At 41.1% G+C, this 25,065-nt stretch overlaps 1 protein-coding gene across 1 annotated transcript; it reads left to right on the plus strand.

Moving 5' to 3' along the window:
• The first annotated feature begins 4,900 nt into the window (after nucleotides 1–4,900).
• Nucleotides 4,901–18,927, plus strand: IL1R2 (interleukin 1 receptor type 2). The gene is made up of 9 exons (XM_056487389.1): nucleotides 4,901–5,206; nucleotides 6,736–6,865; nucleotides 6,963–7,221; nucleotides 9,333–9,507; nucleotides 10,912–11,086; nucleotides 12,237–12,302; nucleotides 12,910–13,045; nucleotides 14,894–15,039; nucleotides 16,329–18,927. Exons 2-9 carry the CDS (start codon nucleotides 6,787–6,789, stop codon nucleotides 16,454–16,456), a joined length of 1,164 nt encoding a protein of 387 aa, XP_056343364.1. The 5' UTR covers nucleotides 4,901–5,206; nucleotides 6,736–6,786; the 3' UTR covers nucleotides 16,457–18,927.
• The last annotated feature ends 6,138 nt before the right edge of the window (nucleotides 18,928–25,065 follow it).

Consider the following 25,065-nt stretch of genomic DNA (forward strand, 5'->3'; position numbering starts at 1 on the left):
GCATTAAAGTAAGTGCAGGGCTCTACTGGTCTCCAGTGAAATAAATCTCTCTGAGATAACAGGTCTTGGAAGTTGCAGCCAGAAGGACCAGCAGGGATCTGAGTTTTATTTAGAAGGAAGGTCTCAATCCAGGAATGTTTTGAAGGAAAACTCACCCACCAGTTTTTTGCAAACTTTAATGAAACTTACCCAAATTTTCCTGCAAATGGCAAAGCCTTCCAATGAGCTAGGTCTGAATGAAAACTCTTCCAGCTTGTACTTAAGGAAAATTTGCACAGCAAAGCAATACTACGATTAAAATCTCTCTTTTCTTTTCAAGATATGATTGATAACAAAGATTTAAACAAACAGCATTCAATATTGTTTTGTGTAAAATCCTCCCAAAGTCTTTAAAAACAGTTGCTGACATGATGAGTTCTCTTTCAACCTGGTGCAGAGCATTATGTGCTGGAGAAGGGTGTAAGTAGGGCATTTGAGGGCTGAAATCCTCCCAAGATCAGTTTTGCTACTCCATGTGTATTTGTGCTCTGGTTATGTGGTCAGCTGTTAGAACAGAACACCCCAAGCTTGGCTGATGGTAGCTGTTTTTATTAAAACAAATGTGTCCATTAACCTGAATAATGATACAAAATCTGACTTTCTTCAGTGCTTCACGGTGAGTGTCCACCAACTGAACAGATAAAAGATAAAAAGATTGACTGGGCCTATCTGCTCTTTATTGCAAGTATGGTCTTGCAACATCACTTGGCTGCTTTTGTTTTTCTTTTTTAGAACAATGGTGTTGCTGGGATTGGTTGTATTTCTTCTGAACTGATTTGATTTCTCCTAATTTCCGCTGCCCAATACATTGGTTCTACCCCTGCCTCTTCATTTAGAAGCAGAATATGTTTCATCTAATTATTTGCTCTTCATTTATTTGTAACCCCCTCTTCCATCCTATCACAGATCCAGAGCAAGTCTTGCTCAATTTTTTCTTAAGCAACTCTTTATGCCAGTCAGAATTTCTGGTCATTGTGACACTACACACAGGACAAGCACAAAGAGAAATAACAAGTACAACTGAAACTTTGTTGTCTCTGTTTTTATACCAAATGCACTTTCATGTGTTGTCTTCCAACTCAGCCCCCTCCAAATCCTGTGATAATGAATTACACATTAATGTAGTGGAGTAGAGAACAAATACCTTGGGTAATTGTATCTGCTATGTGTAATTCATATGACTGCTTCTTAAAAGTGTGTGATATATAGTTGTGTTTCAGAAGGACAGTAAATCTAAAACAAATGCAAGATTTACTGCCTGCCTTACATAAATGACTTCATCTTCTTGGTGAGACAAATACTTGATTCAGGAGCATGCAATAAAAAAGTAATGTTAAATATTACCCTCCCAGTACACCTGCAATTATGTATGATCCATATCAGCTCAATTTTTTCTTTATCACAGACCATATGTTTGTCACTGTTTTTCATAGCTATGAAGTAACCTTTTACATACTGAATTTAAGTTCAGCCAACAAAAAGGCAATTATGAACAAAAATCTTTGTCATCTGCTTTTCTCTTTGCCTCTGAAATCCCTGTTTGCTGGGTTGGCTGCTTAAGCCAAGCACCATAACTGGTTTAGAAATTTTCTTTTGTGCCTGTTGTGGCTCATGTAACTCTATACAATTTCATGGTCCTCAACTGGACACAGTTCCTCCTCTGTCTGCTGTTACTGTGGGCTTGTTGTAATGACTGCTGTGTTTTTTAAATCCCTCAACACTTCTCACATGAAAGACCACAGAGCACACCATGTTTTTTCATATATAAAAAAGACTGATCATGATTGCAGCAAACACTATGATTTTGGAACTGGTGGAAAAGAAAAAGCTAGTCAGCAGTCTTAGATTTGCTTTTTTTCTAACATGTTCCTAGTGCCCTCACTGACTCACTGCCTCTGGTCTGAGAAGATGCCAAAGGTGTGGGAAATGTCTGCTTGCTGTCCTCCTCAGCATTGTGGCTCCCAGCCAGCCCTGCCTCCCATCCCTGCCTTGGGGAATGACTGTGGGGGGGCTGCAGCCTTGCCTGGAGCCCTGCACTAAGGCATGGTGGGTGCTGTGTGCTTGCTCCATCCGAGCAGGGGGATGGCTGGTCGCTTGGGAAAGAAGCAGGAACCTCAGTGTGGTTGTAGCAAGTTGAGGGTTGGTCTCTTCTCCCAGGTAACAAGTGACAGCATGAGAGGAATTACCTCAGGTTGTAGCAGGGAAGGTTTAGATTAGATACTAGGAAAAATTTCTTCATTGAAAGGATAGACATGCTTTGGAAGTGGTGAAATCACCAGCCCTGGAAGTGTTTAAATGACATGTGGCACTTGGGGATGTTGTTTATGATGAACATGGTGGTGCTGTGTTAATGGTTGGTAATCTTGGAGGTTTTTCCAAAGCGAATGGTTCTGTGGATGGCCTAGGTTAGAAAGACATAGGGGCAGCAATGCTGGGGCCATGCTATGGTCCTCTCAGCATGCCTTTTCCATCCCAAGCATCCCTGGAGCCCTAGGCTCTTTTACTCTCTGATGCCCAACCCTAAACAAATCCCTGATCAAAATTCGGTATATTTATGCACCATTTTATCTATAAGAGAAGGAAGAGCAGTAAGAAATTTTTTTTACTTTTTTTTTTTTTTTTCATTGGAGAGGTACACTAGGATGCATTGATGTTTAGACTGTCACTATTTAGTAGTTTGGATTATCCTCTTCAGTTCAATTTATAGGGAGAGCAATATCACTTTACTGCTTTCAACAAACTCAGCTTTGCAACAACACTCCATCACTGCTTTTCCACATAGCACCATAAATCAAGTAGGCTGTGCCCAAGGATGGTTTTTACTTTAAATAAAATCGAGCAAACCCCACTTTTTCAGAAATAATTTGTTTATTTCACTAGTCTATGGCTGTGCACAGAAACTCTGGGCCTCTCTAGATGTTACTTTGTCCCTTGTACTCTGTTGATTTCTATACTGAGGGTCTCCGCCTCCCTGACCCTTCCAGCTCTTGAGAATATAATTGTTTTCCAAGTCTGTCTGCTATGTATTGCAATGAAAGGGTCTTTGGAAATCCCTGGAACCTGTAGTGGTGAGACAATCTGTAACCCAGCCATGGCTGCTCTGGCCAAACTAGCACTCCCTCATGACAAAATGGATCCCTTGGCACATCACCTTCTATTTCTCACACTTAGTCATATACAACTGGGGTATGTCAGCACTTTTTCCTCTGGCTAAGCATGCAAATTCCTATATTCTTGGAGTCTGTTGTGCATTGTGCTAATCCCTCTGTTTAGTCTTTCTTTTTCTGTCCCAGTAATTTGGTGATTCTCAGAGTTGGAGAGCTCCTTTTCTTTCCTTCCCTTTTCTGTGCTCCTCCAGACCCCAACTTGGAACTGTGCACAGGGGTATTATAAATTATTAAAACCAGGTTTGCTCCTATCAATAAGCCCAAGAACATGTGTTGGTGCAATAGCTGTGGTTTACTTTGCATCTGCTTGCCAGTCAGCTTTCAACGTTCAATATTTCTTAATGCCTTGTCACCTTATTCTTATGAGAAACAGAGAAATTTTCTTCGGTTTTTAATTGCATGAAGTTCTCTTAGCCAAACTGGATAACAGAATAAATAACAAAGTCCAAAGGATTGCAGTTCTTGGATGCCAAACATTATCAACCACAGAGCCACTATAACAGGGTAAGTTCCTCCAGGAGAGACAGCAAAACCTGGGAGCTGCTATAAGAAGCTGGCACATTAACGACCCCGTGTAGGAATGGTGTAATCACCATTCCATGATGCCTGAATTTCCATTTCCCCTTCCATTGACTAGGGATAATGAACAGACACACCTTGCTTGTGGAGGCCTTTTGAAAGTTTCTGTTGCAAGGAACTTCCAGAACTGAATATTTCTTGATATTTTGATTATTTTATTGGCATATCCAAGGAGAGAAAAATCCACCCAACTGTGGCAAGGCACTGCATGTAGCCCTGGTGTGGGAAATATCTATCTAGTGAGATGAGCAATGAGTGAGACATATGGGGAATAGTCTGGTCTTCAAGTTAGGAATTTCACAGCTATGCTCCAGCATCTCGAGCTGTATAAATGAATCATCAGCAGAGTGAAACCACAGAATGACACCAGCTTCCCTAAGAGAGTTTCTCTATATATATAGCTGCTAGACTTGCATATTTCTGTTTATAAATACTCAGTGATATCTAACCGCAAAAAGACATGGCCTTCTCAGCAGACATCTACTAAAAAAGAATAAAATTCTTGTTCTGTCTTTCATTTCTTCCTGAGTTATTCTAAACCAGACTTTTGCACCTCCACATAAACAACAGAAACTTGAGGTCCTCATACTGCTGCATGTGATCAAGATATTTTCTGGATAAAAAGGCAGCCAGGGCAGAACTCTTCTAAAGAAAACTTTTGAAAAGTGTTGATCCTTGTTAGATGTATTTGAGGATATTAGTCTATCCAGGAATTCCAGTCCCTCACTTGATTGCCCTTTTCTAAAAGGCCAAAATTTCTACAATCCATAATTCTTTTCTTACTTCTCATGAACCTGGAAACCATAATTTGCTTCCAGCTGTTACTTCTTTATACCTCTTTGCAAGAGAGCCTTAATGCAGGCTGTCACACTAAAGGGATGTTTTGAGATGAAAGGGGAATCAGCACATTTGTGATTCACCAGTGATCTGGAAAATCACTGAAGATTTATGTTGTCCATGAAGAACTTACTAAACCAAAAAATATGAAGATAGCAATTATTTAGCTGCTGTGCAATTACTTAGCTGCTGACTATGCTGCAGCGCACCTTTTGTTACCCATGAATTTTTTTACTTGAGGTAGCGTGTGAAATAGTCATGTGAAGACATGAGTGTATGCAAGCTACCATTCGTCAGAAAAGAGGAAAATTAGTCATATATTTAGCAGTCATTTCCCCTTTTTTTGGGAAATCCAAACACATATTTTCTCTCTGTCTGTGCCTCTGTTTCTCTTATCCTCACTCTACGGAAGGAAAGAAAGTTGGGTCTAAAATGTTACTTGGTTTTGACACAAGTCTGATTGGGCAATGACAGACAAATTTCCGCTCTGTGTAGAGCTCAGCCCTATATAAGGTCCTCACTAGGAATTTTCAGTCTGATAGCTTCTTTCTGTGAGACATATCTGAAAGACTACAGAAACACAGGTAAGTGAATCTGACTGAAATTTGGGAATGAAAACCTTCCCTAAACCCTCAAATGGTGTAGAGCTTATGGAGGTTGTTAGTTACTAAACCAAGGGACCAGAAAGCTATGAACAGAATAACCAAGTATTTTTGTCAGGCAAAGGATCTGAAGAGAGAGAAACTCACCTGTTACAGGGTATCAATGTGAACCATGGGGCTTGTTAATGCCTCTAGCACCGGGTTCAGGTGTAGCTGAGAGAGGCTAGAGCTCCATACTGATTCCCTGGAAACCCACGCAGACCTGACAGTAGGGGAGATGACCCATGGTTATGAAACAGTATTATTGAGCAAGAGGTTGGTTTTGTGGTGTTGTAGAGATGACAATAAGCTGGAAATAGTTCATTGTAGTCAAACTATCAGGTAAGGTCAGGTAAGTATAGTTACTAGAACAGGGAGAAATTTGGATTAAAACCATGATGGAAGTATGAGCAAAGGTGTACACCTATGAATATGGTTTTCTTATATTGGTAGAATTTTTTTTTTTTTTTTTTATTTGAAGTAGTTGTACAGTCATTTAATATTCATTTAATGTTGCTTTAAGGTAGTGTTAAATGCATGCAATTTCCATTTGTGTATATAAAATGGAAATAGTGTAATGTATCATGTGGATATGTGTACTGTATTTCTAATAAATTCCTTACATAGAGCATAAACTAGTGCCTCTATCCAACATGTTTTATATATTTTTGCCCATGGCACACCAAGGTAAAGCATAATCAATCAACTGAGTAGCAGGAGCTGAGGCCTTGTGGCAGAGCAAAAGCATACAGTGATGTACACAGATGCTGGCAAGCCCATGCCAGGCCCATACACATGACACTCAATGAATGACTGGCAGAGGAGAATTTTGTTTTCTCTTAATAGCCACCCTGTCTGATTTTCAGGACAGGTTGTTCAGGGTTTTCCTTACCTTTTTTTTTTTTTTTTTTTTAGAACAGATGGTAATAGTGTCCATGCTGAAAACTTACTTGTGCACCACCAGCAAGACAGGTATACGTTCCATGAGAGTCAATGTTTTTTGTCCCAACAGAAACATTTGCTGGAGACAAGAAATCTTGGCTCTGATGTAGCAGGAAGTTTTCACACTAGCTGGCCTACTTTGCTCCTGTGTTCACACAAGCTACTACACTACAGCTCACTTGAAGTAGCTGGCCTGTGCCTCAGTCACATCTTATTGCAAAATAAGCAGAGCTAAATTTTTCCACCCATAACTGTTGCTCTGAAAAGCTGTGGGACAGCAGCATCTTGTGGTCCACTGTTTTCATCTTCTGGAGTGAGGGGGGAAAGGCCAGAAGTGATATGTGTGCGTCAAGCCAGATGTTCTGGTTCCACAGTTCAGCCCCTATAAACTAGGGATGGAGACACCTTTCTGCTCACTGAGGATGGACCAAAGCTCCCCAGGTTTGGAGTGAGAAAAGTAACAGTTAATTCTTTAGACATTGTTGAGTATTTTGATTATATAATCTGTCTTGTAATAAACTTCCTTATAGATTTCAAAACACTTTCCTTCCACCCTCTCCTTCTGATTTCCTGTGGAAAAAATGCATGAGCTCTTCTTTGTCCTGGTGACATGCACAGTAGGTGCCTCTGCTTTCAGACTCCAGCAAGTCAAAAATACAGGTAAGTGTATATTTGTCTTTTTTCCTTCTCTTTCCCCCACCGTTATTTTTAATATCCCTGTCTGACAGTAATGTAAAAATATCTCTGATTTATATAGAAAACTGCCCAGATCACACAGTGTTTTACAAACACTACTATGAACTGCATGGAGAACCTGTGGTTCTGAAATGCCCTTCCCCCAGATACAAACATTTGGATTTCTCTGCCTTGACCCATAATATCACATGGTATAAAAATGGTTCAAACACCATGATATCAGGAAGAGATGAAGATTCAAGAATCTGGGCGAAAGGAAATGCTCTCTGGTTTTTACCAGTGATGCTAGAAGACTCAGGAGTATATATCTGCACAAAAAGGTGGGTATTTAAAAGAAAATCTAGTTCACTAACAAAATGACTATGTCAAAATGCATTTGATTTTAAGCTCCAGTTGTATTCAGAGCATTTCTGGATAAGATAATTTCCTTGCTGACCATATTAGAGAGAAAAAAATGTGGGAAGTCAGGACCCTTGGAAATCTGGATGAATTGTGGCACAGGATTGCCACTTTGGCTACAATCTCATAGTAGAACAGTGTATAGAGTTTTTTCTAGTTACCTGTGAGCCAGTCAGTGCTATGGCAGGTGGGGCATGCTGCAGGCAGCAGGTTTGCTGAGCACAAATACCCGTGTTGCACCTCAGATTGCCTTATGAAGCATATATAAGGCATTGTGGCTCTGCAGTGGCTTTCCTCTTCCCTCATTCATATACCTGGTCTTCACTTTTCTTCTGAGTCATGTTTTAAACCAAAATTTGATTGAGTTGGTTTTGCTGGAAGACTTTTCATGAGACACAGTGTGTATTTACTAGACTGGTACCAGACAAGTGATGTTGCAGTGAGTTGAGACTTTAGCCATGGCTCTTTTCAGCCCTATTGATAATTTTTTTTTTCGGAGTGTTTTCAATCTGACAGTGCACTGTACCATGTCAAAAGAGGTGCCAAGGTCTGGATTTGTTGAGGACTGAGGAAGGCAAAAAATCCCATCATCCTTAGAGTCTGAACTTCTGAAGATGTTCCAGGTCCCTGTCCCCTGCCATCTCCTGCAGGCAGCCAGCCTCTCAGTATACCTCTGGCACTCAGCTCTGGGGTTTATACTGGAGAACATATCTCCAGTATCCCTGGAGCTGCTTGTGGAGATCATGGTTTCCTTGCTTGCACAGCACACTTTGTGAGGGATGTGTGTCAGCAGTAGAAGAGATGGACAAGTTGAGAAATCATGCTCAGCATGTTGGGTTGGCCTTTCCCAAATCTCAGCAGCAATTTCAGTTGTGGAGCAGAAGAGAAGACACTGACAGTGAAGCCCAAATGTCAAAAGGTTGCAAATACTGTTCTAGAGCAGAGTAGTTGCCTGAGATGTTCAAGAGTGCTTTTTAATCCCCTTTTTGGACTATTCTGCTTCACTTTGACAATATAAAACACTATGGCAGTGTTACTGAGAGTAAAATGCTAGTGAAATCTAGTAAAATGCTGTGAAATTTGCTTGAAAAAGACATGCAAGAGCCAAGTAGGTAACTTCATTGCTAACATTATTACAGGTTTAATAAAGTGCAAGCAAATTCCATTTCCTTTGCCAATTATCCCACAGGGAAGCCTTTCTTTATGATCTCTTATGATCTTTTTATCAACTCTGTAAAATGAAGGTAGCAGCAAACTATCACAGATCTCTGCTTCTGTGTTCTGTGGAGCAAATATTTTGGATTTGAGCATCTGGCCTGTACGTGACAGATGGCCACAGTGCCCTGGCAACTGTGTCACTCTGTTTGCAGCTGCTCTCCGAGGTGGCAGCCTGCCCCCCCAGCTTCACTGGCCCCTTCAAATCATGCACCGCCCTGAGTAGAGGCATCTCTGAAGCAGGCTTCAAAAGATTGCAAAGGATGGAATTTAAGCATTTATCTCCCAGTGTGGTCTTCCTTGGGACTGGAAGTGATTGTCACTTGGGGCCAGAAAGAAAAGTTGAATAACGAGAACCTTTCAAAGCCAGAACACCTTCTTTGCTACACAAAATTATATTTACTCGCAGAAATGTCTATGGTTGTACAATAGTAACTGCAGATGTATTGTAATACATGCTTTAAGCTTTTTATTTAATTATTAGGGTTTTCACAGTCAAAACCTCTTCCAAGGAAATGGGGCAGGGTTCATGACACGTGCTACCGTTCAGGTTAACGTTCCCCCTCTTCATGAAGTAAAATCGTGCTGCAGCCCAAAGGTGTACAGGAAGAAAAGACTGAAGGTCTGAAGCAGATGTGTCAACATGTTTAGATTGTGCCAAAAGAACAGTACCAGTGATTTTTCAGCATCCCTCCTGGTATGACCTCAGTCTTGGCCTCAGTTAAGGAGGGAAATTGAGTCAGGAAGAAAACAAAGGTGCAATTTGAGTTTCCCTCGGTCACTCTTCCAGGCTCACCTCTCTCTGTTCTGTCGGCAGGAACTCCTCCTACTGCGCCGAGGTCTCCATCCACCTCACAGTTGTGGAGAAAACAGCTGCTCGGGAGATTTCCTATCCCCAGATCCTCTTCACTTTCACCTCTGGAAAGATTGTTTGTCCTGACTTGTGGGATTTTTCACCAAACAGGACAAGCCTGGAGCTCAAGTGGTACAAGGTAGAACATTTACTTCCTCTGTGTGCATAGCCTCATACCAAGTTGGCACATAAATCTCCACTTTACGTTTCTCCTGAACATCATGTTCAGCATAGTTCATCAGTCGTGGTACAATATACTGGGAATTTTGGGGCAGATGTACACATTTTAAGAAAAGTTCTCTGGGGCACACTCAGCACAGGATGAAGTGTTCCACATGTTTTATGCTCTCACAGGCAGTGCAACTGTTAATAAAGCTAGATTACACACCCAACTCCAGGGTTTGCCACCTGATATCAGGCTCTTCTCTTTGGCACCCTGCTTCTTTTTCTGGCCCCTCTAGTGAATCCCATAAAGTAGACTTCCCAGGGAGACTGCCTCCATGTTCAGGTGGAGTAGCTTTCATTAATCAACTGGAAGACGCCATTTGGAAATACTGGATGAATTACATCCTGCTTGGAGTGTTCTCTTGCCTAACCGGCCAGTTTGCTGCTTTTGAAGTAGGCAAGCCTGATTTTGCCTCTAAGATCAAATGCAACATCCTTGGCTGCTCAATTTCACACTGGGGAGCAGGGGATTCTGCTTCCATTTGCATAATACCTTAGTTTAACTTTTATTTACACTCCCAATGGGATCACATGCTCTGCCTTGTGCAGCTGTAGCCTTACCATAGAATGCAATATACAGGCTGGCTTGCAGTGCCTAGGTTATGATCTGTACCATACCAGCAAAATGTTCCTGCTCAGGACTCCCTTCAGAAGTGGGAAAATAACCCACTTTATCTAAGCAAAAGGCTACCCCTCTCAATAAGCTTTTTTGTTACAAATGCAAGAAAGAGCTACCCTGCCTTCCTGAGGAAGGAATGTAGTTTCTCCTAGCAGGTCTCCAGACTGTGTGTGAATAGAGCCTTAGGGATACAGAGCAGGAATTTCTAGTAGTTTATAGGGTAAGTAATGGTTACATGAAATCTTGCATGACTACAAGTATTTGTCTTCAAAGACAAATATTAGAATATTACTCCTTAGGCCTTAGAATATTGCTGTTTTGAGGTCATGTGTGGAAAACGGTAACATTGTGAAAACCTCCTTGGGTACTAACATCTTGTGTGATTGCTCTTAAGATGACTCAAGGAAGAGCCTATTATGTTTTCCATCTTAAAATGTGCACTTTATGGAAGAGCTATGCACACACATTATAGATAGATTAAAATAGCAGTTCTTCACACTTCATATTGTGCCGTTAGGTATTTTAGGGATGGATACAAAAAGAACTAAAAGAACTTGTGCTTTGGTGGGAAAGCAGAACTGCTCAGATTTCCCAGTGATAAATGAACTTCTAATAACAGAGAGACAATCTGTCTGAGAGTTACACAGGGTGTAACCATAGCTATCTGAGTCATAACACCAGTTTCTGTCCTTTCGCCAGGATACTCTGCTTTTGGAAGACAGCAATGAAAGATTCATCATTCTGAAAGATTCAGCATCTCTGATCATGACATCTGTGCTACCAACAGATGCGGGGTATTACACCTGCAAGATGTCATTTCCATTTGAAGGTGTGGCGTATGAAATCACCAGGACAATTCAACTGAAGACTGTTGGTAAATATAGTATTAGATGATCAGAGGGATGGAGCACCTCTCATACAGGGCAAGGCTGAGATAAGAGAAGGCTTTGGTGTGACTGAATTGTGGCCTACCAGTCTGAAGGGGGCTTACAGGAAAAATGGAGTGAGGCTTCTTACAAGAGCATGAAGTGAGAGGACAAGGGGGAATGGCCTCAAACTGAAAGAGGGAAGGTTGAGATTAGCTATTAGGAGGAAGTTTTTTACTGTGAGGGTAGTGGGGACTGCCCAGAGAAGTTGTGGATTACCCCCTGCCCTCCCTGGAAGTGTTCAAGGCCAGGTTGGATGGGGATTTGAGCAACCCAGTTTAGTGGAAAGTGTTCCTGCCCATGGCAGGAGGGTTGGAGCAAGTGGTCCTAGGAACCTTTCAGGAAAGGTTCCTTCCAACCTAAACCACTCTGTGGTTCTATGATTCAATGATGGACATATTAAAACACTACAGCACATAAGAAAACCTCTCCTTTGCTAATGACACACTTAAGAGGAGCTCATGCTCAGCCCTTCAGCCGTGCCAAGGAAGCGCCTGTCCTGGCCTGATGGGGCTCCCACTGCACTCCTGGCAGGGCGAGGGTCTCTCCTGCAGGTGTTTGTTAAGCGGAATAATTGATGTCTTGGGGGCAGGAGGGGGTGTGTCGCCGCACAGGGCTTCAGGGGAGCTCGGGGATCGGACATTTGGCGGTGGCTCAGGGCGGGGAGAGGCAGCTGTGCCACAGAGCGGGGAGAGGCCGCTGTGCCACAGAGCGGGGACAGACAGCTGTGCAACGGGGCGGGGAGAGACGCTATGCCACAGATGGGGGAAAGGCCTCTGTGCCACGGAACGGGGACAGACGCTGAGCCACAGGCCTGGGAGAGCGGCGGCGGGGCCGGGGGCTGGTGCGCAGGGCGGCCGGCAGGGGGCGCCCGTGCCGCACATTCCTCACGCCGTCCCTCACGATCGGGGTCCTGCCCGTCCCCACAGCGCGGCTCCGGCTTGGAACCGCAATATCTCTGCTTGCCACAGGGTTTGGCAATCAAATCCTTTCCTGGGACACGGCAGGTGTTGGGTGAAGCGGCATGTTTCTGGTTCTGGGGCCGTGTTCACATTTTGTCTTGTCTTAGCCCTGACTCTGTTTTCTTTTTCTGCTAAGAACAAGAGAAGAGAATTACCCCGATAATTGTGTATCCAGCCCAAAAGACAACATCGGCTGCTCTTGGTAAGGCCCAGCATATTTGGAAACATTTAGTCGGAGAAAAACTAGAGCAGGTCCTCTAATGTTATAATTTGTTGACATAAAGTGTTGTAGATTTTTGATCTCAGTTATATTACTTGAGGGTCAGTGCTGGAGTATTCTTTGCTTTTTAATGTCTACAGCCTCATGCTGTCTTCTGGGTATATAGATATAGTCCCACCTTCAGCTGAATGTCCTCACCCACACACAGCATCTCTGGGTGAAGCTGTGCTGCTGGTTAATGCAGTTGCTCCAGAGGGGTAAATCACACTTTGGGCTGAAGTAGGTCAGAAAGGGCAAGGCCACAGGGATATACACAGCCTTGCCTCCAGGGAATGTGTTTAGTGCAAGAGTTGCTAAGTGTTGCAATAGGGAAATTATTTGGTTAGCAGCAGAACAGACTGCCTCACTCAAGGGTCTTGCTGCCAAGTAGTAGGGGATTGAAAGCAATCTGAGATTAAACTTCAGTTTTGAAAGTAGTGGTTTTTGAGGTGTGTGGGATCTCCCACTGGAGTTGTTGGTTTTCACCAAAAGAAAGAGTAGTTCTTCATATGCATGCAAATAGTTTTTAAATTTTTCTTTTTTTTGACAGGCTCTAAGATGACTCTCCCATGCAAAGTGTTTGTTGGGCTGAGCAGCCATTTCCAAACTGATGTGGAATGGCTGGCAAATGACACCAGTGTTGATGTGGTTTATAAACAAAGCAGAGTTACAGAGGGGGAACGACAGTAAGTCTGAAAGTGCTTCCTTGTGCTTATTGTTCTAAACTGCAGTGCTACAGGGGTGCAGCTGAATGACAGGTAATGGGAAATGGACAGATCTGAAGTAAAGGTGAGAGCTGAGAAAAAAAAACAAAGGGCAGGCAAGCAAAAAACCCCCAAGCCCAACTCAATCAGTGAAATAAATTCTTTATCTCTGTTTCTTGTTATGTGGTATTTTGCAAATGACCCAACTTTGAGACAAACTTTATCATATTTTCCTGAGCAACTGAGCTGTTGTAAGGCTGACTGTAGTGGAAAGCAAGGAGACTTGATCTTTCCCAGTGTTTCTCTTATCTCTCTCCTTACCCCATGCCAGCAGTGGCAACATTCTCTCCCTGACATTCATAAGGGTCTCTGAATACACTGAGACAACAGAAAATTATATAGTGGTTTGATTTTTTTTTTTTTTTAAATTTTCTTTGTTTTTATTTTCTAAATAACATTGTTTTTTCCCCCAAGCTTGTTCTTTTCCACATTAGTAAGTTAAACTGACTCACACGGACACCCGCTGAGTTCTGGAACAGGGTAGCACTGAAGGGAATGCTGGTGGGAGGGAAAAACAGGATGTTCCACATCCTCTTGCCCTGATTCATTGAGTCTCCTAGTCTTGAGGAGCTTTCTTTCAGCTGCCTCATAGCTTCACACCTCAAGGTTTTTCCATCTGCCTCATAGCTGCATACCTCAAGGCTTTTCCCCCTAGGAAAGGGAAAGATACCTGCTTTCTGTACCTGTGATGTGTTACCTGTAGTGGGTGTAACTCACCTCATCCAGGCACACCTCTTTGTAAATGTGTTCTAAACTTTTTGACTCAAATCTCTTCATTGAGGACCAAGTCAGCTTGTTTCGTTTCTTGTTTAATGAAGCTCAGTGTCCAAAAAGATCATTACTCTTGCCTGGTGGTTCTGCCTCTACTGGTGGACAGAGCCTAGAAGGTTCCTTGTCTCTGGGATGCCATTTCCTCAGCTATTACTTGCTAAACTGGTCACACACCAGCTGACACCTTCCCAAATGGTTTCTGGCAATTTACAGGGTTTAGCATGGGCTGGAGGCTGTTTCCAATATAGTCTGGGGATGTGGCATCTGTATTTTGAGGGACAAGAATGTTTAACCGTCATGGATGTGAGATGGTTTTGGCAATTTGTGGCCACCAGTGACAGATAACAGCCTGGCCATACTGCAGGCAGAGGTAACATAGGAACTCAGCTGTATGCCCAAGCCTTTAGGTGTTTTCCCAGTCCCCACAGTATGGTGGGGAAAATTGATGTATAACCTTGTTTATACGGATAAGTGAAAACGCATTGAACCTGTGGCCAGGAACCATGAAATGTGTGGCAGCTATAGTCTCTGCTGGCTTTATGATTCAGTAGCACTTTCTTACTTGCACTTGAAAAATGACTTTTGTTGTGCCTATCACTATCATTATTGCTTTTATGTATTATCATGCAATTGCACAAGGACAGTGACAGTGACAGCTGAGGTTCTTGTAGAACCCACAGTGTGTGAGATACCCAATTCAATTTGAAGTCCTTATTATGGCAGCATGACAAAACAGCTCACATGCCACTGGGAAAACAAATTCCCTGCAGAAATCTGTGGCACAGAACTCCTGGGAGGAGCAGCCAGGGAATTCCATTGCTGCCCACTGAGACTCAAGTAGTTGGCACAGCTGAGTGGAAGACATCCTTGAATGCTGAGGGACTGGTTCAGAAATGAACCAATATCCAATGCATTTTCTTGCTGTTAGAATAAACATCTCAAATAGAGAAAAACAATCTTATTAAAATATTTAACATTCAAACTTTCTTATTCTTCCAGAGAAATTGTAGAAAATGGGGAAAACTTCATTGAAGTACCACTGATTTTTGATTCTGTTGAAGAAGTGGACTTTTATACAGACTTTACCTGTCTGGCCGAGAACAGATATGGATACCAAGTTCTGCCAACAAGGGTCAAGCAGGAAGGTAGTTATTTTTACTTCTTATTTTTAAATATTTTTTATTATTATTCCAATGCTAAATTATCATCTGATCTTTTTATACTGTAAGAGCTAGTGTTGGGATGAGTTACTGCCTGGGGAAAATCTGATTGCATCTTTCACTTGTAGTCTTTGATACAGCCTGTTCACAAAATGTACCTTCTGTAGGTAATTTACTGACCTACAGCAAATGCAGGGATAAGGATCCCTCTGTGCTGGTATATCTGTTTATTGGACTAAATTTAGATACTCTGTGAAATAAGCGAAACCACTGTCAAATTCTCTTTGCAGCAGGGCCAAATCTCCTCCAGTTCCTCAACAAGTAGGGAAAAAAGAAGACAGTAACAGAATAAATTATTAGAGTGTTCCTTTTCCTCATGCACAGACTGCTGCCAAAATAACAAGAACTGTAAATTATGATGGGTGTTGTTATTTTGGCTCCTAGTCAGGGGAAGAGAAGACCTAAACTCAGCGCAATTAATGTTGCAGTGTGATAAACCATTGGCCAAGAGCCAGCTGTATAAACAATGTGAAGCAATGCTAATTGTTTCTTTGCATGACGTTGGTGAACCACCAAAGCTTGCTCACACTGTCTTAGAAAGGCACATGAACGCTTTCAGACTTCGTTATCAGTTATGACTCACTCCAGCACCCTATGATGAGGATTTTGTACTCATTTTGCTGGATCATGTGCTGCCCTTGTCTTCCATGAGCTACACAGGAATAAATACAGAGGAGGCAAAATACATTGGAATAATCCAGGATGGTCTGGACAGACACTGGTGTTGGAAATTAGCTGGATTTGGGAAGAAGTTCTGAGTCTTGGGTTGATTGTTACTGATTTATAAGCTGCTCTATAGGAAAAAACTATTCACACAGCTTGAGAGTGGACTAATTGTTAAGTATTCCTGCTCTATGTGGCGCTTGGATTTCCTGCTTGGAATGTCTCTGCTTTTAACAAACCAAGATAGAAAACACACAGCTGCTCTAATCAGGGTTCAGAAAGTTTGGTGTATGCAAAAGACTCAACTTTAGGTTCTCACTTTCTGTTGTTTTCCAATCCTTCCTCTTGTCTTCATGAACACATTTCCCAGAGTGCTCAATCAATAGACCTCTTCCTTTCAAAACTGACAAGCCCTGCTGGAAGGTTAACTTGCAGACATCCTTTTTATTGTCATTTCTCCTCTCCCCACTTGACCTTAGAGAACTATGTTCCTGGGAGTTTGTTGGGTTTTTTTTCAATATTTCTAATATTTAATTTGTTTACTTTTCCAGCTGTTGGTGTGTCCTGGTACATTGTGGTGATACCTGTTGCACTGGCATGTGCGATCGTGGGAGGGATATACATGCACAAGTGCTGGAAACGGAGAGCTGATAAAGGATACACAATACCAAAGGTTTAAAATCCACTTGGTTCTCCAACTGCCAAAAGAACAAAAAATCACCCTGGCTATCTTTCACATCAGACACAGAGAGCATTTCAGTCCCAATATACTGAATTCGCAACAGACTCATAATAACAACTCTTTCCCACTTTTCCCAGTCTTCTATGATCTGATGAAGTTAATAATATAAGTTTGCATTTTTATGCTGCGTAGATGCAGGAAATCTGGTTCTATTATTTTGCACCGAGGTTGCAATCTGTAGAATTTTGGAGCACAAAATCTTGCTCTGGATATGGGAAGGGCAGGGAAAGGGAGGTGTCCTCACTCTTTTTAATTCCAGTACATGTAATATTTTTTTTAAAAAAGGAAAAGAAACCACTAAAATCTTAAAAGGGAAACTAAGGAAGCTTGCTACAGAAGGACTATTTGAAACTAGAGTGAAAAAGCAATTTTTCTGTGCAACTAAATTTATTTTACTTCGGTCTAAAAAGCGCCATTTGTTTTCCCTTTTCCAGAGCCAAATGCAGTTGCCATGGCAACTGTATATCTATGAACTTCTCCACAGAAAAACTGGTTTTGTTCATCATTTGGATTACACTTTGCTTAAATAGACTGTCTCAGAATATCCTGCCCCCAGAGATATCTCCATCTGTATAACAGATAACCGTACACAGAAGAATTCAGTTCTGTTTTATCTACCAAGATGTTGTAGCTAGAGATTCATAGGCAGCTGTAACATGTTGTCATCTTTGCCAAGGAAAGAATTGGAGGGATGTTTAACTATTTTGAGAGTAATTTGACTAATAAAAAGTTTTATTCCTGGAAGCAATTGGACTGATTGCAAGTAATAATGAACAGTCTCATGCTTTTGTGCCTCCAGCCCTTTTGTGACCAATCTGGTGTAGCTTCAGATTGTGTCCTTTAAATTGCATTATGCAACTTGGTTACACAGGATTCAAAACACTGCCTGTTAGGTTAAGCTAGCTGGATTCTAGTCTTGACATAAATCATAAGGGAGCAATAAATAATCAGTGACTATGTTGTACTTTGAGAGTCAGAATGAAAATTACTTGGTTACTTCCTCTCTTCCTCTTCAAAGAGATACCACTCATGACAGCTGAGAAATTGTTGAATGATATATAATGTGTATTATCTTCATCTGTACAGGAGGGAAGAGAACCTGCAGTAAGTCCTAGATTAGTACAGATCCATAACTGACAACTCTTACATTCATCAAGGATAAAACTTTTTGTTCACATAAGTCATCCCAGAGGATTTTCAAACTCCATAGGAAAAAAAAATCAGGAAAAGCCTTGGCTCAAAAAACCCGAATAGTAACACACTAGAGAAGTGAATGGCTCACATCCACCTGGGAGAGACCATGACCTTGTGCCTTTCCACCACTGCTTCAAGTTGGCTCTGACTTTGGCCCAATAAATGTCTGGAAGGATTTTAAAGAGTAGGATGTGGTTTGAGTTAAGAAATATTCACTCTATTAGCAAGAACATTAATATGTAATGAGATTTAAACCAAAGGCTCCTTTTAAATACTCTAAATGTTTGTTGAGAAGATTCAGGCACAGAGATTAGAGTTCTGACGTAGTTTAGGTCAAAGACATCCAGAGAACACCACAGGACTAATTGTTTCCAAGTGTAGAATATTAAAGATGATAAGGACTACAAATATTTTATGGGCAGATGGGAAAAAGGTGGATGCAAGTGTGGAGAACAGTCAGTCCACTTGGATATCTGTGCTTTGAAGGGAGAAAGCTATAGATGAACTGACCAGTGTTGGAGGGAACATCAAAAATGTTTTAGGAGCATCAGGAATGTTCATTATTTTCAAGCAATTGCTAGTCTGCACCTACAGAACACATTAGGTTTGTCAATAAGTGTAATGTTTAAAAATGTGATTTACCCTTCCTTTCCATCTGTATCCTCCAAGAGTAGTGTGATCACATACCTGGCTGTAGATGCAGGGTTGGATTTCACTAAGTACTGGAAAAGAAGCAGAGCTTTTGATATACAGGAATACCAGTGCCATAAGAAAGTTAAATACCTCAGATCCTTCTCCAAAGCCAGAGAAGGAGAGAAAAATATGAAAGTAAGATAACAATTAGGTGTTTAGGGAATTGCTGTTACATACTCAGTGGCATCTTGAGTGCAAGAGAAAATAAAGAAACAATGGCTTATCTTTTATGAAGTGATACTTCCTTCTCTGACTACTAGTATAATAATATTCTGACAGCTTTCCTCATATGTAGATGTCTTCAGGTGAACTACACAGTGTAAATATTTTACAGATAGATTTGAACAAGTGAGCTACATAATGCAAATCCTTTACACTGGTTTATATAATTATACACAAGGGCAACATGGTTTATCAAGGTTTTGAAAATGTTATGTGAAAAAATGGAAAACAAATAAAACCCAAACCAAAATGCTGGTGTGTGAGTTGAATGGGAAGAAAGATGGGAGCTATGAGATGGCTCTTTGAGGATGGCAGCTCTTTCCCAGACATGAAAAGAGGTACAGCATTAGGGAACATCACTTCAAGGATTCAGGACTCTGCACCACAGTGTTTCTCTTTGGAAAAATTATGGATGTAATGAGGACAAGATTACCTTGTTCCTGGGACTGTGTGAGTTGGTTGCATTTTCCAGAGAGCTAGTCTATCTGCAACAGCTTCAGAGGCACACCTACAGAGGGGAAAAGACTGGTGTACCATGGTCTTGGCATGAGTTAGCATCCAGGAGAGAGGCTTCTCATGCAGAAGTTGTTTTCAGGAAACATGAATTGAGTTAACAACTGTTTTCTGATTTTCAGTGTATGTGATCTTGTTGTCATTTATCCATCTAAATAGGTAGCTTAACTAATGTTCGACAGAGTAGCACCAAAACTGAACCTAAATATAATGTGAAGAGCACCAAATAATTTAATCTGCTGGCTCCCAAACAAAAACACTTAAATAAATGTGGGAGCAAGTGAAAACAAGGGCTAACCTGCATATAGAGTTGATCTTGGCTGATGAAGAAAAGAAAGTTTTTTTTTTTTTACTCTAGTAGCTGGGGAGGGAAGGCATGCATGCAGGAGGTCAAGGACCTCCTTGTTGAAGTATCATTGCCAGGAAGAGTAGTTTAGGTATGAACAGCTAATTAAAGTGTTTATGATTATTCTGCCTCAAGTCTGTAAAGCAACAGGTCCAGCAGAGCAAAACAAAGTAAAAAATTGTTCTTATGTTTTGGAGCTGAGAACTCCCTGTCCACTCATAACCTTGCAGCTGCTAAAGATAGCCGAGGGTGGGGTACCTCTCATCCAGCCTTCTTACAGCCTAAAGGAATAGAGGTAATCCAAGATAGCCACTGATGTTTCCTCTCCACTCAATTGACAAAGACTTCTCTCTGGTGCTAAAATAAACGGGATAAAGTGCATCTCAGAGGTGTCTGTCTTTTTCCACCAGTTTAAGACAAAGCAAGATGAATCCATTCTGCATGGATTCATGGATACAGAAATGGCTGGTTGTGGATCACTGGATATCGGGTTATCAGACAGGTTACAAAAAGAAACAGTCTAAAGCCCAAAGACACCTTGTTATACAGCTCAGGCTTCTGGGCTTTCTTGGGAAATGACTATAGTGCTGGCAGCTCTATGCAGAGCAAGCACTGGCTCACACTAAATAAAAATACTGTAAGAGGTTGGGAAGCAGGCCCAAAGGACTATATTATAGAATCCAACATAAGAAGGAGGCTGAAAATGTCTAACAGGTGCCTTGGAAAAATTTGTGGCTTCACAGATTGTATGGTCATGAAGTGCCACAGCTATTACAAGAAGAAAAGAAAGAGATGTCCTATGTGCATGGCTGAAGTACAGAGAGCCCTTCTGGGACCAGGAGGAAGTCTGCTGAGTGACTGACTGCAGGTGAGCTGGGGCCTGTCACCCTTTCAGCTCCCATGGCAGACAAGTGTCTGTTGGCTCCTTCCTGGCTCTGCTGGGCTACAGCAGAAAATTGGAAAAAACAGTTATATAGGAAAAGAAATATCATAAAACTTGCTTCCAGTGGACAAACTCATGTCATTGATAAGAAAACCACATGTATATGTATATGTATATGTATATGTATATGTATATGTATACATATTTCTGCTTTAGTGTGCTCATTGCATTGGGAACTATAGTCTCTATCAGTCTATACATTACCTAGCATACACTAGTATACTAGTATATAAGTATATAAGGTAAAGAGCTTAATAAAGCAGCTGAAATATAACTCCAGTCAGTTTTCAAGAGGAGCATATTATCTTCCTGAAATGCTTCAGCCAGGCAATATTATTATTATTATTATTATTATTATTATTATTATTATTATTATTAATAATAATAATAATAATAAAACAACTTCTGGAAACTCATGTAGAGCCAAGTTCACCTTTTAGAGCTTGGGAAATTCATCCATTTCTGAATCTTAAACTGCAAAATGTAGTTTGGCTCTTGTAGTTGTATGTCCATTCTACCCATTTTAAGTTTTTGCCCTAGTCAAAATTGTCCCAGAACCTGACTATGACTTCAGGTGTAAAAATCAAACTCCTTTGTAACATGTTGAAAAGGTCAGTATCTCAGTCCTGATAAGAAGTGAAGGTCCTCTCTTTCTCACAGATTTTACTGATTTGTCATATTTTGCGTCGTGCTTCAGGAATTTCTTATATGTACTTAAATTTCATAGAAATGCATATCTTGAGTCCTGTATGGATAATGAAGCATTGCCAGTGTTTCTATCTCGTGAGGTTCAAATGGTACATTCATTTAAAGATGTAGAGGTCCAGTTCTGCCTTGGTTATAAAGGTTTCATTTATCCATCTGTTAAGCTGTGGGATAAATGAATCATAATGTTTGCTTGGTTTGGCTCCCAAATGTGCTTTGTCATAAGTGCTAAGGAGGCCAGGCTATGACTGGAAGTAGTTGATACTTGATGTTTGTTTACTTGCAAAAAAAGACTCTCAAGTGACTTGTGGCTTTCAAGCTGGAGGCACAAAGTAATTAAAGGGTGTGATTACATGTACCCTCAGTACGTTATTACCACTCTTTTTGCTTTGACTGGGTCTTACCATGGCTGATCTTTCAGCTGCTTTAAGGACACTCAAGAGGAGAATGAGGGCAAGGCCTACGGTGATTTCTTTAGTCTCATCATCATTAGCTAGCCTGTGAATGCTGGAGACTCGGGCATCCTTATCATTAAATAATATAATGATTTAGGTTGGAAGGGACCTCAGAGATCATCCAGTTCCAATCCTCCTGCCATGGGCAGGGACCCTTTCCACTAGAAAATTTCAAGTGGAAATCCCATCCAACGTGGCTTTGAACACTTTCAGGGATGGGGCACCCAGCTTCTCTGGGCAACAGGTTCCAGTGCCTCACAACCCTCACAGTGACAAATTTCTTCCTATTACCTAATCTAACCCTACACTCTTTCTGTTTAAAGCCATTTTCCCTTGTCCTATCACTATAGGGTCTTGTAAACAATCCCTCTTCAGCTTCCTTACAGGTCCCCTTCTTGTGAGCAGAGAAGTCCTATGAACTCAGGGAAGAAAGAAGTGTCCTTGATCACAGCTGATAGGTAGTTTTTCAGATGAATCTAAGCCAGTAAAATGCAGGAGGAAGCATGGTAGAGAAAGAACTGAGATTCATATTTCCACCTAAGAGTGGCAGAACTCTATGACTGATTGCTTTTTAATAGGAAAGAACATATAAGATGATGATGATGATGATGATGATGATGATGATTACTAATTGTCTTGTTGATGATGATCATTACTACTACCACATTGAATGGTGCCATTTAGGAAATATGGGTTGCATAGGAGAACATAAACATGGGTGGAAGAGTGTGAGGGAATGGACAACTTGTGAGAATAAGCAATATGAGCTTATTTTCTGCCTGGAAAGGCAATAGTGGGTGATAATAACTGCCCGTAAGTTCATCCAAAGGGACAGTGAAAAAGTAAGGGCATATAATTATTTCCACTAATGAAGGAGGCTGCATAATAAGACTGGAATAAGAAATGCATAACAAAAATTAAGATGCCTCTAATCAGTGCAGCAGTGAGGTCCTGAAAGAGCATCTCAGCAGGAGCAATGGTAGGAAAATAAATTACTTGAAACCTAGAGCTGGGTACAGCTATGAATAGGATTTGATGTGTGTGACAGCAGGGGGTCTTCCTGCAAGGCTGAATCATGTTCTCTGGCTTTGTGTTCTTTACCTTCATTGGAAAAGGCTGGACAGCTGAAGATAAAAAATGTCATATAAGAGTTTAATTACTGTGTTATTATTATTTCCTCAGTTAAATCTGCCTTGATCCTATTTATATACCTTTCTAGCTTGTAAGGGCTGGAAGATCAAAAGAATTAAACACTAAACACAATTGCTGAATATGTGTTTGTAGATATGTCCAAAGTCTTTTAAAATCAGCCAGGAGATGCCAGTTGCCCCTGGAAAACAGCCCTTAATGAGTGTTGCCTTAATGGGGGAATGATCCAGTCTCTAAACCAAACTGTGTTGTAAGAGATAATTTAGCTCTTCATAAGGCTCAAGTGCCTCTGTTGCAAAGAGGAGGAGAAGGAAGTCCTTAAACGCTACTTTGTTGTTTTCCACTCATTCTTTTAAATGTCACTTTCTGTTTGTTTATTTTATTTTACTGTTTAATGACTGCTACTTGTGGCATTAATCTCTGGCCATCCATTGGGAACCAAGATGGAGCAATGTCACCCCAGTGAGGGTCCCAGGAGCTTCCTGGCTTAGGCCAGCAGATCTCACAGACTGCAAGCAAGCAGCAGAAGTGATGTCTCTGCTGTGAATGCCAGGTCACCAGAGGCAAGGAGCAAAGAGTGCAGTAATGATATGTTTCAGTAGCATCCAACTTCCATCCCTGGGAGAGTGCTTTAGAACATAGAAACCAGCTGCCGAACCACGACTGCTGGAGGCTCGTCAGAAGTATTTTATAGTTTATGGGATTACATTTCAGGATTTTTGCCTGCTCCTGCGCAATGGTTTTTTAAAACCTTCATTATAAAAGCAAAATATTGATTTACCCAAATGCAATCCCCTAATCTCTCTTAAATCAGAAAACTCAAGCTTTTCATTGTCTATCCAGTGTGAGACAACACTGATTGTGCAGAGGCAGTCTGAGACTGTATATGCCAGTCACCAACAAGTGGATTGTGACTTAAATCTTATTCTTGAAAACAAATTATGATGCAATACTTTGAGGAGGTCTGAGTGTGCCACAGCTTGTTTGCACAAGCAGAAATTAATCTTCAGAGAATATCTTTGTTCCTAGTTTTCTTTAGGTTCAGTTTCAACATTTTCTTTTTCTCCATCTCTCTTTCATTTATTGTGTTTGTAGCATGTATTTGAGCAAAGTAGATGCAAGACGGCTACCTGTATAATGAGCCTCCTCAGGGTGGTGTGGTGGGAGGGAGAGGAAAGAGATGAGTCCCAGTGCAACTCCCCTGTAAGCAGTAGTCCTTCTGCTTCCTCTTTTCCTCAGGGCCTGCTGCTTGCCCTCCAGACCCTGTCTCAGTTACACCAGTGGCACATTTTTACCTCTGTGGCATTGTACTCAATTTCAGGCTATTTTCTTTGGTCAGCAAAGTCCCAGGTGATATCCAGCTGACCAAGTGCTCCAGGCCTGGTTGTTCTTCTTCCTGTATGAGTGTTCAGATGCAGTTGCTTCGAGTTTAGTTCCTGGGATGTTTTCCTTGGAGGTGGATTAGTTCAGATTAGCTCATGAGGTGGGAGCCTTTGACTCCTTGCTATATATCTAACTTAAAACCAGACACATAATTATTATTTTTTGAGACCAACAGAAGTATGTCACCAGCTCATGGATGCTTGTGGTCTTATGCTCTCATTCAGCCCTTCCATGTGAGCCAAGTAAAGTTTTATTGTATGAGATCAGAGTTTGAAAAGTATTTGTGTATTACAATAAAATAATGTGAGTCAAGGCATTTGTAGTGGATTATTTTTAAATGCAGATGTTGATAATAAGGTATTTTCAGTCTCCTGCATTTCTCATATCATTAAAATCTGTAAGAGTGATGACTATGGACTAATGCAAGACAGCTAAATTTAGATCATGAAAATAAATGCCAGACTCCTAATGGCACACAGTAGGTTGGTAAGTAGTGACTAAAACAGCTGCAGCCTTTTCACTTGGTCTGAGCTTGTCCTTTTAGGACAACTAGTTAGTGTGTGCATGTTTTGTTTGAAGAAAGGCGCAATTTTAAAGTTAGTACAATTAATTTTTGCTGTATGTGATTTGTGTGCTCACCTGTTGACCTCTTGCATTCAAAAGTCATTGACTTTGCCTACATCTTTATTCATGGACATAGCAAAATTAGACTAAACTCAACAGAAGATCTTGGATATTTTAGCTTGGCATGCTATTAGCCTGAGGGACATATGTGTCACTCTGAAGTATTTTAGACTTTTGCAACTTATTATTAAATAGCTTAACACATTCTTTAAAATAAAAATATAATGAACTTGAGCTATTTGTTGCTCTCTCACAAGCCCCAGAGAGCATTTCAGAACACCACAAAAGCTCTGGCCTCCTGTACCCTCTGCCTGGAACT

This window comes from Oenanthe melanoleuca, chromosome 1 (genome assembly GCF_029582105.1).
Source record: "Oenanthe melanoleuca isolate GR-GAL-2019-014 chromosome 1, OMel1.0, whole genome shotgun sequence".
Taxonomy (NCBI): domain Eukaryota; kingdom Metazoa; phylum Chordata; class Aves; order Passeriformes; family Muscicapidae; genus Oenanthe; species Oenanthe melanoleuca.

What these genes read in the sequence shown, in the direction of transcription:
- IL1R2 (XM_056487389.1), top strand. Translation starts at nt 6,787, where the DNA reads ATGCATGAGCTCTTCTTTGTCCTGGTGACATGCACAGTAGGTGCCTCT. An exon ending in AATTCAACTGAAGACTGTTG is followed by an intron (nt 11,087 to 12,236) that starts GTAAATATAGTA and finishes TTTTCTGCTAAG; the next exon opens with AACAAGAGAAGAGAATTACC. An exon ending in AACAAGGGTCAAGCAGGAAG is followed by an intron (nt 15,040 to 16,328) that starts GTAGTTATTTTT and finishes TTACTTTTCCAG; the next exon opens with CTGTTGGTGTGTCCTGGTAC.